The 15,621-nt window shown below is 39.2% G+C and overlaps 1 protein-coding gene and 1 pseudogene across 1 annotated transcript; one reads left to right on the top strand and one right to left on the bottom strand.

Annotated features, from left to right (window-relative positions):
• Positions 1 to 5,969: 5,969 nt before the first annotated feature.
• On the bottom strand, positions 5,970 to 6,806 carry LOC120294068 (uncharacterized mitochondrial protein AtMg00810-like). Its single transcript, XM_039313955.1, has one exon. It carries the CDS (start codon positions 6,804 to 6,806, stop codon positions 5,970 to 5,972), a length of 837 nt encoding a protein of 278 aa, XP_039169889.1.
• A 6,048-nt stretch (positions 6,807 to 12,854) lies between these two features.
• LOC108953866 overlaps positions 12,855 to 15,621 on the top strand; it is a 101,446-nt pseudogene continuing 98,679 nt past the window's right edge.

Below are 15,621 nucleotides of genomic sequence, written 5' to 3'. Positions count from 1 at the left end.
GGCTATAAAAGATTTGTCACTATAAGAGATAATTGGAATTTTTTCAGGAAAAAAAATAAAGTAGGTAAGGCAGAAACCTAAAACTCTATGCCCGTTGAACTTGTCTTCACTAGAAGAAAAAAAAAAAAAAAAAACGAGGCTTTTATAAAATTAAAAAAAAAATTATTGTTTCCAGAACGTGCCCCAATTTTTTTTTTTTTTTCAGAACTGGTCTTCACAAAAAAAAAAAAAGAAAAAGAAAAAAAGAAGAAGAGGTTGGGCAATTTCGGGTCTTCACTAATTTCGGGGGACAAGATACGTGCTTTTATTAATATTTAAATTATTGTTTCTTTTTAGTGCCCCCATTATATTTGCGTTCTGCTGACCAAATTAGAGACCAGTTACGAAATAGACTAAAATTGGAAAAAGAACCTTAGGGCTTAACCTGGCCAAATTAAAAATAGGGATGAAAGTTTAAGCATTGAAATTAATTACTAAAAATGCCGATAAATAGTTATTTCGTAATATAAACCGATAAACTAAATATGGGACTTTAATCATCATTGGAAGGAGATTAAGTTTTAATTACGATTAATTGCTTCCCTATTTTTTTTAGTCGGTTGTACTTTATTTTTACTTCAATTTTTACTCTAATTAAAACTTTTTTAATTAGAGTGAGAATCAAAATCTACACTTGAAATTAAATTGTCTAGACCTCAACTTCCACAAGAAGATAAAGATTTTCTCACCTTCCCTTTTTATGGGAGAAAGATGGTCATTGGGGTTAATTGCTTCCCTGTTGAATGAAAAAGAAATTGCTTCCTTATTTGCCGAATTAACTAATGCTAGGATTTTGACCAAGAAAAAAAAACACTTGGATTGAATCCACATCACCGGTGCTTTCCATCTAACCTTGCACAAAAAGGATTCAGTTCTGATGGGCCGAGTCCTTCTCATGGGGCCGAAGAAAAGATCAAAGGACAGAGAGGGCTAAACGTTCTTCATTGGAAAGAGAGAGAGGACTGAAATTTTTCTTGATTGAGAGAGAGAGAGAGAGAGAGAGAGAGAGAGAGAGAAGGCAGAGAGCGTAACTTCGAAGATGAAAAGAGGCAGTCCAAATTTGATTATGAAAATTGATGATATAGTTCGTGAAATCATGATTAACAAGTTGGTTTTGTTCGTTGAACTCCCTTTTCAAATTGTCTCTCAACTTCTTTGACAGTGATTGGAAACATTTTTTCTTTATTTTAATCCACCTTTGTGATATTGATATATTATTGTTTAGCTAATGTGAAGAGTCTCCAGTTGTGTGACTAGAGATCAATTATTGTGAATCCTACTATCCTTGGTGATAATTTTGAGTGGTCCTATGATTTTTCCGGATCAAGTTTTCAACATAACATTTGTGGGTGTCACTTTGGCCTTGCTTTAATTTTTTTCAGTAGCACATGTATTGGATTGGGTTATTATTACTAAAATGTAATTAGTTGCTTGAGTTTTAGGGATGATATTGATAGTGGATAGGCAATCTAGATTGTCCTTTTTCTAAATTCTGCTAGAGCAGCATCAATCAAATATTCAATCTTGAGATAATTTCATAAATAATCCCAAGGCGTCAAGTGGAGGAAACTAGTGACACCATGTGTTTAGTTAAATGCGTTGAATTTCTCTATTTGAATATCTCACATGGAAGATATTATACCATAATGTAAAGATTTGTATGATTCAATCGATTGTGATGGGGGCTAAAGGAGACAATAAATATAAAGAATGAGAGCGTATGAATCGGAAAATGGTTGGCTTTATTTGACAATGGATTGGTGATAATTTTCTTTTTTCATGTTGCTCAAAAACAAATGCAAAAATATCGTGGAAGAAATTACAAAATCTTTATGAGAGGAGAACACAAAGCATTTTTAGTTATAAAAAAAAAAAAAAAAAAAAAAAAAAAAAAAAAAAAAAAAAAAACTTGTATACTTACAATATAAGGAAGGGAGCAGTGTGTTGGAGCACTTAAGTGAAGTTCAAGATGTCGTGAATCAGTTCACATATCTAGAAATTGATATTGGAGATGAGTTATGTCGTGAATCAGTTCACAAATCTAGAAATTGATATTGGAGATGAGTTACGAATATGTTTATTGCTTGGTCCTTTCCCCGATAGATGGGATGCATTGGTCATGGTATTAAACAACTAGATCAAGGAGGAACATGAATTGCTACAATTGTGGCAAAATGGGACATGCTGCTAGAAAATGCAAGTTTGCAAAGAGAGATAAATCCCAAGATATAAATGGAGATGAAAAGAAAGAAAAGAAGCAAGTTACAGTGGTGGTTGTCTCCGATGGCGATATTGTGTTTATTTGCAACAATGCTTGTGTAAACCTTACATACCAAGATTTTAATTGAGTTATTGATTCTGTAGCCTCATTTAATGTCACCTCACGACGTAACTACTTTACATTCATTGATTTGGATTGTGTTAGAATGAGTAACAAATGATGATTCTAAGATAATCAATGTGGGAGATATTCATTTGGAAACGGATGTTGGATGTAATATGCTTCTGAAAAATGCTAGACATGATTTAGACCTTTATCTTCATATGATTTGCATAGGTGTTTTAGATGATGATGATTACTACAATTCTTTTTATGATGGCAAATGGAAATTGATCAAAGGTTCAATGACGATGGCCAAGGGAAAAAATACTTTCATTCTCTACATCATGCAAGCTAAGTTGATCAGGAGGAGATAAACTATCGTCTGTGCATTGGTCTCTCTTCTTGGATGCTTGAGTTGAGATGGTGGTGCTTTCTCCTTCCTTTGGCAGTTGCGTTTGAACTCGACAGGGTTCTCTTTCCACTTCTTGCCCGATCACTTGATAAATGTCTTGCCTAGCATTTTGACCAGCTGTTCAATGTCTTTGATTACCCCATGGAAATGGTGAATTTGCTTCACCATGACAGCTTTTGGCCATGGAAAACTGTACCCAACTTCCGGGACCATACGAAAAACATAAAAATATGTTCTTGAATGTAACGAGGTGCGCATGCGATGGAAGGTGGTGCTTGAGCAGATTATTGGATTTGGCTATAAAAGATTTGTCACCATAATAAAATTTGCGGGGATTTTTCAGGGAAAAAGAAGAAGAAGATAGATTAGTTGGAATCCTAGACTCTACTCTCGTTGAACTGGTCTTCACTAGGGGTGAGCGGTTCCGGGTTCCGGTTGAACCCGTCCGGAACTGGAACCTACCACCAGTACGGGTTCTTCAATTTTGGAACCTGGAACCTGCCCGTCAAACAGAGAACTGGAACCTACCCCCGTCACAAGTTCCGGTCGGTTCCGAGTTCCAACGGTTCTTTTTTTTTCTTTTTTTTTCTTTTTCGTCATTGCTATGTGCTCCTTGCAGAAATTACGGCAACATGCTCAAATACACAAAGTACAAGCTCAATATAGCTGCCATGGCGTGCGGTCGGCAAATGCAAGGACAAAACTATGAGGATTGCATCAAAGATCGGCAAGATATATTTCAAGTCCATATGATGTTATGAAACCTCCTTTCCTGCATAAGAGCGGTTTATTGTTACCGCCTAAACCTGCATGAAGAGAGACTGACTTTTCGGTTGTCATTCTGAAAATAATAAGTAGCATCACCGAAAGAACAACTTGAAAGCTTAAAACCCAACAAGAGCATGCGTATGGTGCTTCAGTAAATGTATCTATCCGGGACAAGCAAACAGTTGCAAATCCGTTCATTGTGCCGTAAACTAGCGAAGAAGTGCAAAATCATCGTTTTCTTAGTTTGATGCATGAGATTTACCAATTACAACAAAATGACGGCTGGACTGCATGTGCCGCAAACTGCCTCAACGAAGGATTCAGCTTGTCTATTGGGTTTAGCATTTAACTAGAGAATCAATCGGCTGATAATTTCTTTCCCATTTCAGGCCGGCAAAAGAAGATGGTCACATCAATATCAGCTGAAGATTCTTCACCCCAAATGGGCAGTGTTGAGTAGAGTGGCAAATAATATAGATACAGTGCCAAGTATTTCAGGCACATTGGCTATTCCTTCAGGTAGACAATAACATATACAATCCTATGAAAACATAGCACATAAATAACAATTTGTTCCAACAAGATCCAGAATATGGCTAAGCTGCACCCTACAATACGATTGCTATCGTATTTTGTCATTGAACAGAAGAAAAAGAATTCTCTTCCCTACAAAGACAACACCAAACTAACCGGTTAAGCAGCAATATGCCCAGTCTAGCAACATAGTGCTGTTGCTCTACAGCAGTTAGACCTACTCCACATAAATAATGTCTCCATCAGGATCCCCGCCTTCCCAATTGCTTTCATCTTGAGGATGATCTAATGCCTCAACCACGTCGGCAGTGGCGGTTCGGAGCAATGACGGCCCGAACGGCCAAGCGAGCAGCAGGCTGCAGCAAGAGGTGGTGACGGTGGCTTGGGGACGGCGGCGGTGGCTCACGGCGGCGAGGCCGCGCGACAGCCTGTCGGGCTCAACGGCGAGACGGCTCGTCGGACGAGCGGTGGGTGGTGGTGGTTTGGTGGCCAAGATGTGGTGGTGAGTAGGGTGTGGGGCGGCGGTGTGGTGGTGAGTGAAGCAGCAACCAGCAAGAGGAAGGAAGGAAGGAATGAAGAAGAAGAAGAAGAAGAAGAAGAAGAAGAAGAAGGGTGGGGTTTTGGCCGAGAGAGGGGGAAAGAGAAGAGAGAGAGAGAAGAAAAGAAAAAGTTGGGGGACGGAAGTGACGTGAGTAGGAAAAAGGGAAAAGAAAGAGAGAGGGAAAAGAGGGGGAAAGAAAGAGAGGGAAAAGGAAGGGAAGGGGGAAATCTCGTGGGTGCTCTTGGGTTTTTTTTTTTTTAAATATCTGACCGGTTCCTAGAAAAATGGAACCGGGAACCAGAACCGGTCTCTTTAGAACCGGGAACCGTGCTCACCCCTAGTCTTCACTAATTTTGGGTGACAAAATACGTGCTTTTTAAAATTGTTTCTTTTTAGTGCTACCATTATATTCGACAGGGCGGGAAACAGACTAAAATTGGAGAAACAACTTTAGGGCTTACCTTGGCCTAATAAAAAAAAAATAGTGATGAGAATTTAAACATTAATATTAGGGTTAATGAAATGAAAGACCTCAAATTGATATATCAATGACAAATTTATTACAAACTATAAAAAAAATTCCAAACTAGTACACTTGTGATAAATTTACCTAATCGTTAAATTTGCCGACTTAGATGACACATGGTGACGTGGTATACCGATGTGCCAAACTGATACACTTGTGATAAATTTAATGGTGCTTCTGTGATAAATTTAATGATATACTTATGATAAATTTGGTATTTGTCTTGAAATTAACTTTATGGATTTCTACATGGACTTACCATGTCACCATAATATGTTACAATGTGTCATTCATGTTAACAAATTTAATGGTAAAATTTGATGGAAGTTAATAAAGAGTAAATTTGTCACAAATATATCAGTTTGAGGTTTTTTATAGTCAAAAAATTATTTTTAGGTAAATTTGTCACATGTGTACCAATTTTGATTTTTGATATTCAAAAAATTAATTTATGGTAAATTTGTCATAAGTGTCAGAAAAGGAAGATGAAGATGATCGTAGAAGGCAGAAGAAGAACGGAGAAGCAAATTGTCTTCTCCTTCATTAATGTAATTCTGTACATGTCTCATGTATTTAATTACAAGGAAGAAAAATAATAAAGGAAATGGAATATTTGCCTATCTTTTTCTATCTTAAAATACATTTGAATTCCTATCAATACAGATTACAAAATCATATCTTCCAACACTCCCCCTCAAGCTATTGGTCTATATATGTCCAAGACGCCTAGCTTGTTTAGAAGATATGTATGTTGTCTTTGACAAAGAGGTTTAGTAAATATATCAGCGGGCTGTTCCGAAGTCCTGATTCCTCTTGTCTCAACAATTCATTCTTGAATCTTTTCTCGAGTAAAATGACAATCGACTTCTATATGCTTTGTCCTCTCATGCAGTACAGGATTTGCTGCAAGCTTGAGTGCTGAATCATTATCACAGATGAGTAGAGTTGGTCCTTTAACAGGAGCTCCGAGATCCAGAAGTAAACCCCTTAACCAGACTATCTCACAAACAGTCTTGGCCATAGATCGATATTCAGCTTCAGCCGATGATAAAGATTCGGTAGACTGTTTCTTTGTCTTCCATGAAAGAAGTGATTCCCCAAATTTGATGCAGAAACCAGTAATAGACATCCTACTCATAGGGCATGTGGCATAATCTGCATCGCAATAGGCCGTAATCTCCACGTTGCACTTTCGAGAAAGAAGTATTCTCAAACCTGGACAGGTCTTTAAGTATCTCACAATATTCAAGGCTGCGTTCATGTGAGACTGCTTTGGACTGTGCATAAACTGACTAAGAGTCTGAACTGCATAGCAAATATCTGGCCTAGTCATGGTGAGATATATCAATTTACCCACGAGTCTCTGATATCCTGAGGGATCTTGTAACAACGGATCATCAGAAGAGGAGGATACGCCAGTGTCATAGCCAACATAAGTCAATTTAGCATTTTGCTCAATAGGGATGACTGATGGTCTACAGCCTGATAATCCTGCTTCTGATATTATTTTCATCACAAATTTCCGTTGGCTTAATGAGATGCCCCGATCTGAGCGAGCTATCTCAATTCCAAGAAAATGCTTAGGTGACCCTAAGTCTTTGATATGAAAAGTCAAATGTAGATGCTCTTTAAGTTTCTTTACAGCAGAATTATCATTCCCCATGATAAGAATGTCATCAACATAGATCATCAAGTAAATAGATGACATACCTTTTATCTAGGTGAATAAGGCATAGTCATACTTGGATTGATTGAATTCAGCAGCCAAGAGTGCATTGGTGAACTTAGCATACCATTGTCTAGAAGCTTGTTTCAATCCATAAAGAGATTTGCGGAGACGACATGCCTTCGACTCCCCCTGTCTCCATAATCCGGGTGGAAGCTCCATATATATTTCTTCATCCAGATCGCCATGCAAGAAGGCATTATGGACATCCATTTGATGTAATGGCCAGTCACGAAAAGCAGCAATAGACAGAAAAGTATGAACCGTGACATCCTTTGCTACAGGAGAAAATGTTTCATGATAGTCGAAACCTTCTCGCTGGGTGAAGCCTTTTGCCACCAACCGGGCTTTGTATCTTTCCACAAAACCATTTGCTATGTATTTTATCTTATATACCCACTTACATCCAATGGGTTTGCGATGATCAGGCATTGATACAACATCCCAAGTATGATTGTCTATTAATGCATGTAATTCTGATTCCATGGCCTTTTGCCAACGAGGATCATCTTTGGCTTCATTATAACTAGTAGGTTCTTGATCTTCAGAAATATGACTTATGTAACATAGATGTTCTAGCGACAATCTATCAAAGGAGACATAAGAGGAGATAGGGTAACGAGTACCTGATGATCTTGAAGGACCACATATATAATCTTTCGTCCAAGTTGGTGGTCGAGAGATTCGATGAGAACGCCTCTGTGGCACTTGTGGTGTGATGGATAATTCTTCAGTAGTAGTTGCTTCTGAAGTATCCTTCAACTGTGCTGGTTCTTCATGCAATGATCTTTCTACATAAGGATGCTCAATGGAATCTTCAGCCGTATTCACAAGGGGTGTTGGAGGCAAGATATCAATTGCTCGTGGAAGAGTAGGAATAATAAGTGCTTCTCCACGTGATGAATCTTCTTCCAACAAGAATTGCTGATTTGTCTTTCCTTCTTCAGATAAAGACGTTAAGGAAAAAGGAAAAATATTTTCATGAAACACAACATCCCTGTTGATAAAGAAATTCCCTTAGACGGTGCATAAAGCCGATATCCCTTTTGCAAAGTTGGATAACCCATAAAAATGCATTGAGTAGCTCGTGGCGCCATCTTATCTCTATGGCCCACTATAGTGACATAGCACAGACACCCAAAGACTCTGAGATGGGTCAGATTCGGCTTTCTCCCATACAATAACTCAAAAGGTGTCTTTCCTTTTAAAATGCGTGATGGCATGCGGTTGATCAAATATGCTGCAGTAATCATACAATCTCCCCAAAAATTTTCAGGGATAGAAGCTTGGAATTTAAGCGCATGTGCCACTTCTAAAAGATGGCGATGTTTTCTCTCAACAACACCATTTTGCTGGGGTGTATAGGTACAAGAACTCTCATGCAATATCCCATTTACAGTGAACAAGGAAGCACATTCAGCATTAAAAAATTCTTTTCAATTATCAATAAGTATCCTATGAATGGATTTCTGAAATTGAGTCTTAGACAAGGAAATGAATGTCTTTAAATGAGAAAAGACCTGATTTTTGGACTGCATGAGAAAAATCCATGTGGCACGAGAGTAGTCATCCACAATTGTAAGAAAGAACCTAGACCCGTCATGATTTAAAGTATGATAGGGCCCCCAAACATTAGCATGAATAAGAGAAAAGATATTATTCGCTCGAGAAGTGCTATTCTGGAAAGGAGCACGTGTTTGCTTAGCCATGGGACAAATAGGACATTTAGGACAAGGAAATGATGCACTGTGGCCCAATCATTTATGATTAAGGAAATTGATGCCATTGACAGTAGCATTGCAAAGAGATTTATTGAATTCAACAGGAGATAATTTAAAAAGATGCGAAAAATCCAACCAAAAATATAGTCCCTGGTTGACTCTACCCAAGCCCATCAGTTTTCCAGTCAAAAGGGCCTGAAAGAAATATTTATTAGAATGGAAAAGAATGTGACATGAATTTTCTTCACAGGCTCGAGCAATTGAGATTAGATTGAAATGGAAATTGGGTACGTAGAGCACGTTTTTAAGAGTAACAAGAGAACTAAGCTTTACAGTCCCAATCATTATAACTTTGGTGGTATTTCTATTTGGAAGTTGTACTGATATAGGAAAAGATAATTTTGTAATGTCTGAAAGTAAATTCCTATCACAGACTATGTGATCACTTGTACCAGAATCAATAATCCATGCATCCTTGGAAATTGAGTTCATCAAACAATAGGATGTACCTATGAAGCTGCTTCCTTTATCAGAAGGATCCAATTTCTTCAAAGTTTCCATCAGCTCGTGATATTGTTCATGGGTAATTGATTTTCCCATTTGCTGACCCGAGATTTGAAAAACTGAGGAAAATTTCCCTTTTTCTTTTTCTCCTGGCTTTCCATGCAATTTCCAGCAATTCTCAATTGTATGGTGCGGGCGCTTACAATAATCACAGTACAATTTACCTTTTCCCCGTGGCCCATTAATTTTTGTATTTGAAGTGGGCCTGATGGTGGATTGAAAAGCCTGGGCCGAAATTGGCCCATATGAGCCGTCGGTCCCTCCTAGAAATGGGCCTTGCGAGCCTTCCAGCCCACTTGTGCTGATTGATCGTGGGCCGTCTGATCCGATTAAGTAGCTGCCTCGTGAGCCGTCGGATGGATTTAAAAAAAACAGTACGCGAGCCGTCGGATGCAGTGGAGAGGATGCCACGCGAACCGTCCGATCCTGTCCACCCCTGGAATGACCGCAAGCCGTCCGATTGATGGCGGGAGTGATCTCCACCGTCCATGCTTCTCCTTAAAAGCGATCTAGGGTTTTCGTTTTCGAAGAACAACCCTAGATCCGCCTCTCTCCTTCCCGAGCTTCTCTGTGACGAGCGAAAATGGCTCTTGGCTACGAGAGCGATGCCATCTCCTCCCTTGCTGTGGTCTGCCGATCTTTGTTGGCTCTCCTCTTGTATGGTGAGTTGATAGATACGGCCGAGACTTGGCAGATGCTCCATGGTGAGTATATGGGATCGGAATGGTAGGTATGCCACGTTGAGGATGAGGAGGAATCTCGTTGCCTTCTCCCTTTCTCGCATTTGCTTGTATTACTGTTGGATATGATCGGGCTAGTCGAATTTTTCCTCGGTTGCCTCTAACTCATTCCACAGACCGGAAAGCTTGTTGTATATTGTCGCGATGCTCATGTTCCCCTGTTTCAGATCGGAAATTTGTTGTGTGAGATAAATTTTTTTTAACTTGGTTAAGTTTTCCGTACATCTCTCTTATGTTTTCCCACATCTTCGGATCCTCCGTCGGGGGAAGTCTGGCCGCGACCTCTGGCGCGATGTAGTTTCCAATCCAAGTTCTCACCAGTTGGCTGCATCTCCTCCAGAGCTGTGCCATTCTCTCATCGGATAGAATCGGAAAAGATCTGTCAATGAAAACTTCTTTATCTTTCGTTATAAGGGCCCATCGAAATTCGCGTGACCAACTTGAATAATTGTCTGCACCTGTCGATTGCTAACTTATGATTTTCAATTTTGGTTCGTTGCCGTTTGTTGTATACAACGGGTCCCCGGGTTCCGGCCGGCCACTGGTAGCGAGAATCTGATACGGGAAGAAACTGGTGCGGGAGTCGGGTAGGGATTTGTTCCCTGACCCGAACCGCCGAAGCTAAATCCGTAATTCGCATTTTGAAAACCTGAATAGGAATTGGTTCTCTGACCTGGTACATTCGATCCGCCCGTCTGCTTCGGGCCGATGCTAGGGTTTGCCCCATCACTGGTTGGTGGACCCTCTTCGACCCACGCGTAGCTGTGGTAGCCAGGCGATGATAAGTTGGGGATAGATCTAGGATACCATGGATACGGCATCCATTGGTAAGGGTGACCCGTGAATGGTTGCCCTGTAATTGCCTCAGCCTGTTGTTGCCACTGCACGTGCGGATGTTGGCCCTGAATCTGTCTTTGCTGTTCTGGTGCAGGGACTACGAGAACGGATCTTGATTTCCCAAGGCTTGTATTGAAGCTTCTATAACAGATTGATCGACGGGAGTAGAGGTAAGATCTTGTGGTGTTGACATGTTGAAGAAGAAGTTGATTCCCCTGTTAACCCTTTTTTGCAGATAAGGTTCCTTCAGGCAATCAAGAATTTTGATTCCTTTGGCAACATTCTTCTGGGATTCAAAGTTGGTTTATGAGGCAATCGAAGCGCAAAAAAGGTTCAGAACCGGAATGGCTCTGATACCATGTCAGAAAAGGAAGATGAAGATGATCGTAGAAGGTAGAAGAAGAACGAAGAAGCAAATTGTCTTCTCCTTCATTAATGTAATTTTGTACATGTCTCATGTATTTAATTACAAGGAAGAAAAATAATAAAGGAAATGGAATATTTGCCTATCTTTTTCTATCCTAAAATACATTTGAATTCCTATCAATACAGATTACAAAATCATATCTTCCAACATAAGTATACCGGTTTGGGTTTTTTCGTGTATTGACCCTTGAAATTAAAGTACAAAAATGCCATTAAATAATTACTTTGTAATCTTAATTGTCAACCAATATGGAATTTTAATAATCATTGGAAAGGATTTATAGTTGTTGACGGTATAATAATTATGGTCTAATTACTCTTAATTGCTTCCTTAATGAATGAAATAAGAAATTGCGTTCTTAATTGCCGAATTAACCAACGCCTTGGATTGAATTCACTTCACCGGTGCTTACCATCTACCTTGCATAAAAGGATTCATTTCTGATGGGCCGTGTGACCCGTGTCTACCTCATGCGGCCAAAGAAAAAGATAAAAATAAAAAGAAAGGGCTGAAAGTTCTTCATCGATTGGGAGAGAGAGAGGAGCGTTCGCTGAGGAGAAAAGAGGTTGAGAGCATAACCTCGAAGATGAGAAGAGGCTATCCATTGAAACTTTGTCAAAACTAGAGGAGGTTTTATTATCTAGTTCGTGAGATCAAGATTATCAAGTTCATCGGTTTTGTTTATTGAAAGCATTCTTCTAATTGTCTTTTAGCTTCTTCAATAATAATTAGAGTTATTCTTGCTTCTATATTAATCCAACTTTGTGATGACGATATATTACTGTTTTGCTAATGAGAAGAGCTTTTTTCTATATGACTTAAGACGAATTATTATGTACTATGCTATTCTTAAAGATTAGTGGAAGTTTTGAAAGGTCTCCTGATTTTTTTACATTGGGTTTTCGGCGTAAAGTTTGTAGGTGTTGTATCTACCATGCTTCATTTTTCTTCAACACTACATGTATTGGTTTGGGACTAATAATATAGGAATATTACGACCGTCTTGCTGTGGGGGTTTAATTTGACATTAGTTAGTTGAGTTTTGGGATGATAATAATCTTAGGCAAGATTAAAAATATTCAATATTGTCCTCTCATTAATTTAAGTTTAAAGATCACATTAAATATTTTTATATGGTTAATGACTAATTTAAATTTGTTACAAAAGTTTATGAATCATATTAAATAAATTTTAGGAACGAAATTGAACGTTGAGTTATAAAGTTTATGAATTATATTGAATAAATTGAAAATTTATGAATTACATTGAATAAAAAATGGCAACATGAATGCAAGTACAAATGTGAAAGTGATAGTTCCTTAGCTGTTGAGATGGTTATGGGCCGAGAGGAAATTCCATGGGCCTTGTGCAATGTAATGTAAGAAGGCAAACGTCTGTTGGCCCAATTACCTTTAAAGAGCATTACGCATATCTCGCTGGAGTCCAACCAAGCAGCCTATTGGATTGTGAAAGCACACCGCACAAAAACCCTTCCTCAAGGGTGGAAATCTTCGCCCCCCAACCTTTGTGGGACATTTTATGTTCATAATCTTCTCTTAGTGTCGCTTGTAGCACTTCTACTTATGAATGAATGAATGAAATGCTCTTTCGACCAAAAAAAAAAAAAAAAAGTCCGGCATTATTTGTGACATTTTAACGGGAGAGAACCGGAGAAAGATAAGAATGAGAAGGAAGGGAAGTGCGACCCGTCAGAGAAGAAAAGGACGAAAAAGAAGGTTAGTGGACGAGGATAATGGAACCAAGGTCGGAAAGATTGATGAGAAAAATGCCGCGGCGAAGTCAAGCCGGCCCTCCTCCTCTCCCATAAGGAAATCCCTTCCCCCTCACCTTTTTCTCCACCATTATCGTGATCTCTACATTATCTTTCTCTTTCTCTCTCGCTCTCGATCGATTTTCAGCCAGGCCCCAAGCAAATTCTCTCCAGGTAGGCTTCTCGATCTGTGAATCGAGTTTTGAATCCGAGTTCGAGTTTGGTGCTCTTGGCAGTTTCTTGATGTCTCGCGGTTACCATGGTTGAAAGGAAGGCTCAATTTCGTGTATTTTTTGGGCCTTCGCAGATGCAGATCTTTGTCAAGATTTCCAGCGGCAAGAGCAAGACCATCACTCTCGAGGTCGAGAGCTCCGATACCATAGGCGACATCAAGGCTAAGATCCAGTACAAGGAGGAGATAGCGCCGGACCAGCAGCGTCTGAACTTTGCTGGCAAACAGCTCGAGGACGGCCGCACGATCGCCCACTACAACATCCAGAAGGAGTCCAACCTCCACCTTCAGGTCAGGCCCAGATCTTCGTTAAGACCCTTGCAGCCAAATCCATCATCCGAGAGGTCGAGAACTCCGACAACATTGACAACATCAGGGCCAACATCCGGGACAAGGAGGGAATCCAGACCAGCACAGGCTGTTCCTCGAACCCAACCAGCTGGAGGGTGGCGGCGCCCTAGTCAAAAACAACATCCAGGACGAGACGATCCTTCATCTCGTGCTCCGCGTCCGTCGTGGAAATTCTAAGTGGTTGTGTCTGCTTGAAATTTGGTGGGGCTCTATGAACCATGGTTGTTATGAAAGAATCTCTCTCGAAGTGTTTCGCGTGAAATCCGCGACGATGGTGTAGTAGTCAACTTTCAGTTTTCACCTGTGCTAGATATTGTCATAGTGGAGTACTAGTCAATAGGAAGTGGCTTTGGGGAGTTTGTTTGAAATCAGGGCCGATGGGTTCCTGATCGTCTGGGCTTGTGAATCGATCCTAAATTCAATTGAATGAAATAGTTTTTTTTTATCCTATCGTCTGTGCATTACTCCATGTTCTTGGGTGCTTTCTTCCTCTTTTCTTTCTCACTCATTGCTTTATCAATTGGATGTCTTTCCTTGCATTATTACCGTCTGTTCAATGTCTTAGATTACCCCATGGAAATGGTGAATTTTGCTGCAACCCGACAGCTTCCGGCCATGGAAGAAACATAAAAATATGTTCTTGAAAGTAACGAGGTGGGTGTGCGACGGAAGGTGGTGCCGAGTAGATTATCGGTTTTTGGCTATAAAAGATTTGTCACTATGAAAGAAATTATTGAAGTTTCAGGGAAAAAAAAGGTAGGTTAGGCAGAATCCTAGAACTCTATGTTCGTTGAACTGGTCTTCGCTAATTTTGGGTAACAAACTATGTGCTTTTTTATTTTATTAAAATTATTGTTTCTTTAAGTGCCACCATTATATTTGGGTTCTGTTGGCCAAATTAGAGACCAGTTACACATGCCATAAAAAGGCGAATAATCTACTCGCGGCGAAATAAACTTAGAAATTGGAAAAAGAACTTTAGGGCTGAGCTTGGTCAAGTTAAAAAATAGTGATGAAAATTTAAGCATTTAAATTAAGTACTAAAAATACCAATAAATAGTCATTTTGTGTTACAAATTGTCAACTAAATATGGAACTTTTATCATCATTGGAAAGTTTTTTAAGTTTTTAAGGTATAATTGGCAAGGTCTAATTACTATTAATTGCTTCCTCATTGAATGAAATATGAAATTGCTTCCTTACTTGCCGGAATAACCAACGCTTGGATTGAATCCACATTATCGGTGCTTTCCATCTAACCTTTTGCACAAAGGATTCAGTTCTGATGGCCCGGGCCGTGTCTGCCTCGAGCCGAAGAAAAATAAAAATAAAGAACAAAAAGAAAGGACTGGAAGTTCTTGATTGAGAGAGAGAGAGAGGAGAACCTTCGCTGAAGTAAATAGCATAACTCCAAAGATGTGATTGAAAATTTATTAGAATTACTTGAAAATTTATTATATAGTTCGCAAAATCATGATCAGCAAGTTGATTGGTTTTGTTTCCCCTCTCAAGTTGTCTATCAACTTCTTCGACAGTTATTAGAAACTTTCTTGTTTCTTTCTGTTAATCTACCTTTGTGATAATGATATATTACTATTTTGCTAACACGAAGGGTCTCTAGTTGTGTGACTGGAGATAAACTATTGTGAATCTTACCATCCCCGGTGACAGTTTTGAGCGGTCCTATAATTTTTCTTGATTGGGTTTTTAACGTAATTTTTTGGAGTGTCGTTTCTGCCTCGCTTTAATATTTTGGAAAATGATAAAAGAAGTATTAAACTTATTTTAATTGTGTCAATTAGTCTTAAATTTTTTAACCACTTTAATTATAACCATTTGCTTTTACACCAGTTTAATCCATCCGACCATGTACAATTGGAAAAGTTTGATGTGGCATTCTTTTTAGCACCGGTCAGCATTGCCAACGCTAGCATGGCATCCAGAGAGCAAAACGATATCGTTTGGGGTCGTTTTTCTTTAAAAATAAAAAATAATAATAAAGACTTCAACATAAGGCATCGGTTTGGCTGAAGTGGTCATGTGAGTGCTCTATACGTTTTGCCCAAATCATCTTCAAACCATAGTAAGATCTCCTTTGAAATTCTTGCA

The sequence above is a fragment of the Eucalyptus grandis genome, chromosome 5 (genome assembly GCF_016545825.1).
Source record: "Eucalyptus grandis isolate ANBG69807.140 chromosome 5, ASM1654582v1, whole genome shotgun sequence".
NCBI classification, from domain to species: domain Eukaryota; kingdom Viridiplantae; phylum Streptophyta; class Magnoliopsida; order Myrtales; family Myrtaceae; genus Eucalyptus; species Eucalyptus grandis.
Note: the sequence above shows the minus strand (reverse complement) of the source record. Positions and strands in the feature narration are given on the sequence as shown.

Bases quoted from the DNA above. Each gene is read 5' to 3' on its own strand.
- LOC120294068 (XM_039313955.1), bottom strand. From the start codon at position 6,806: ATGGGGAATGATAATTCTGCTGTAAAGAAACTTAAAGAGCATCTACAT.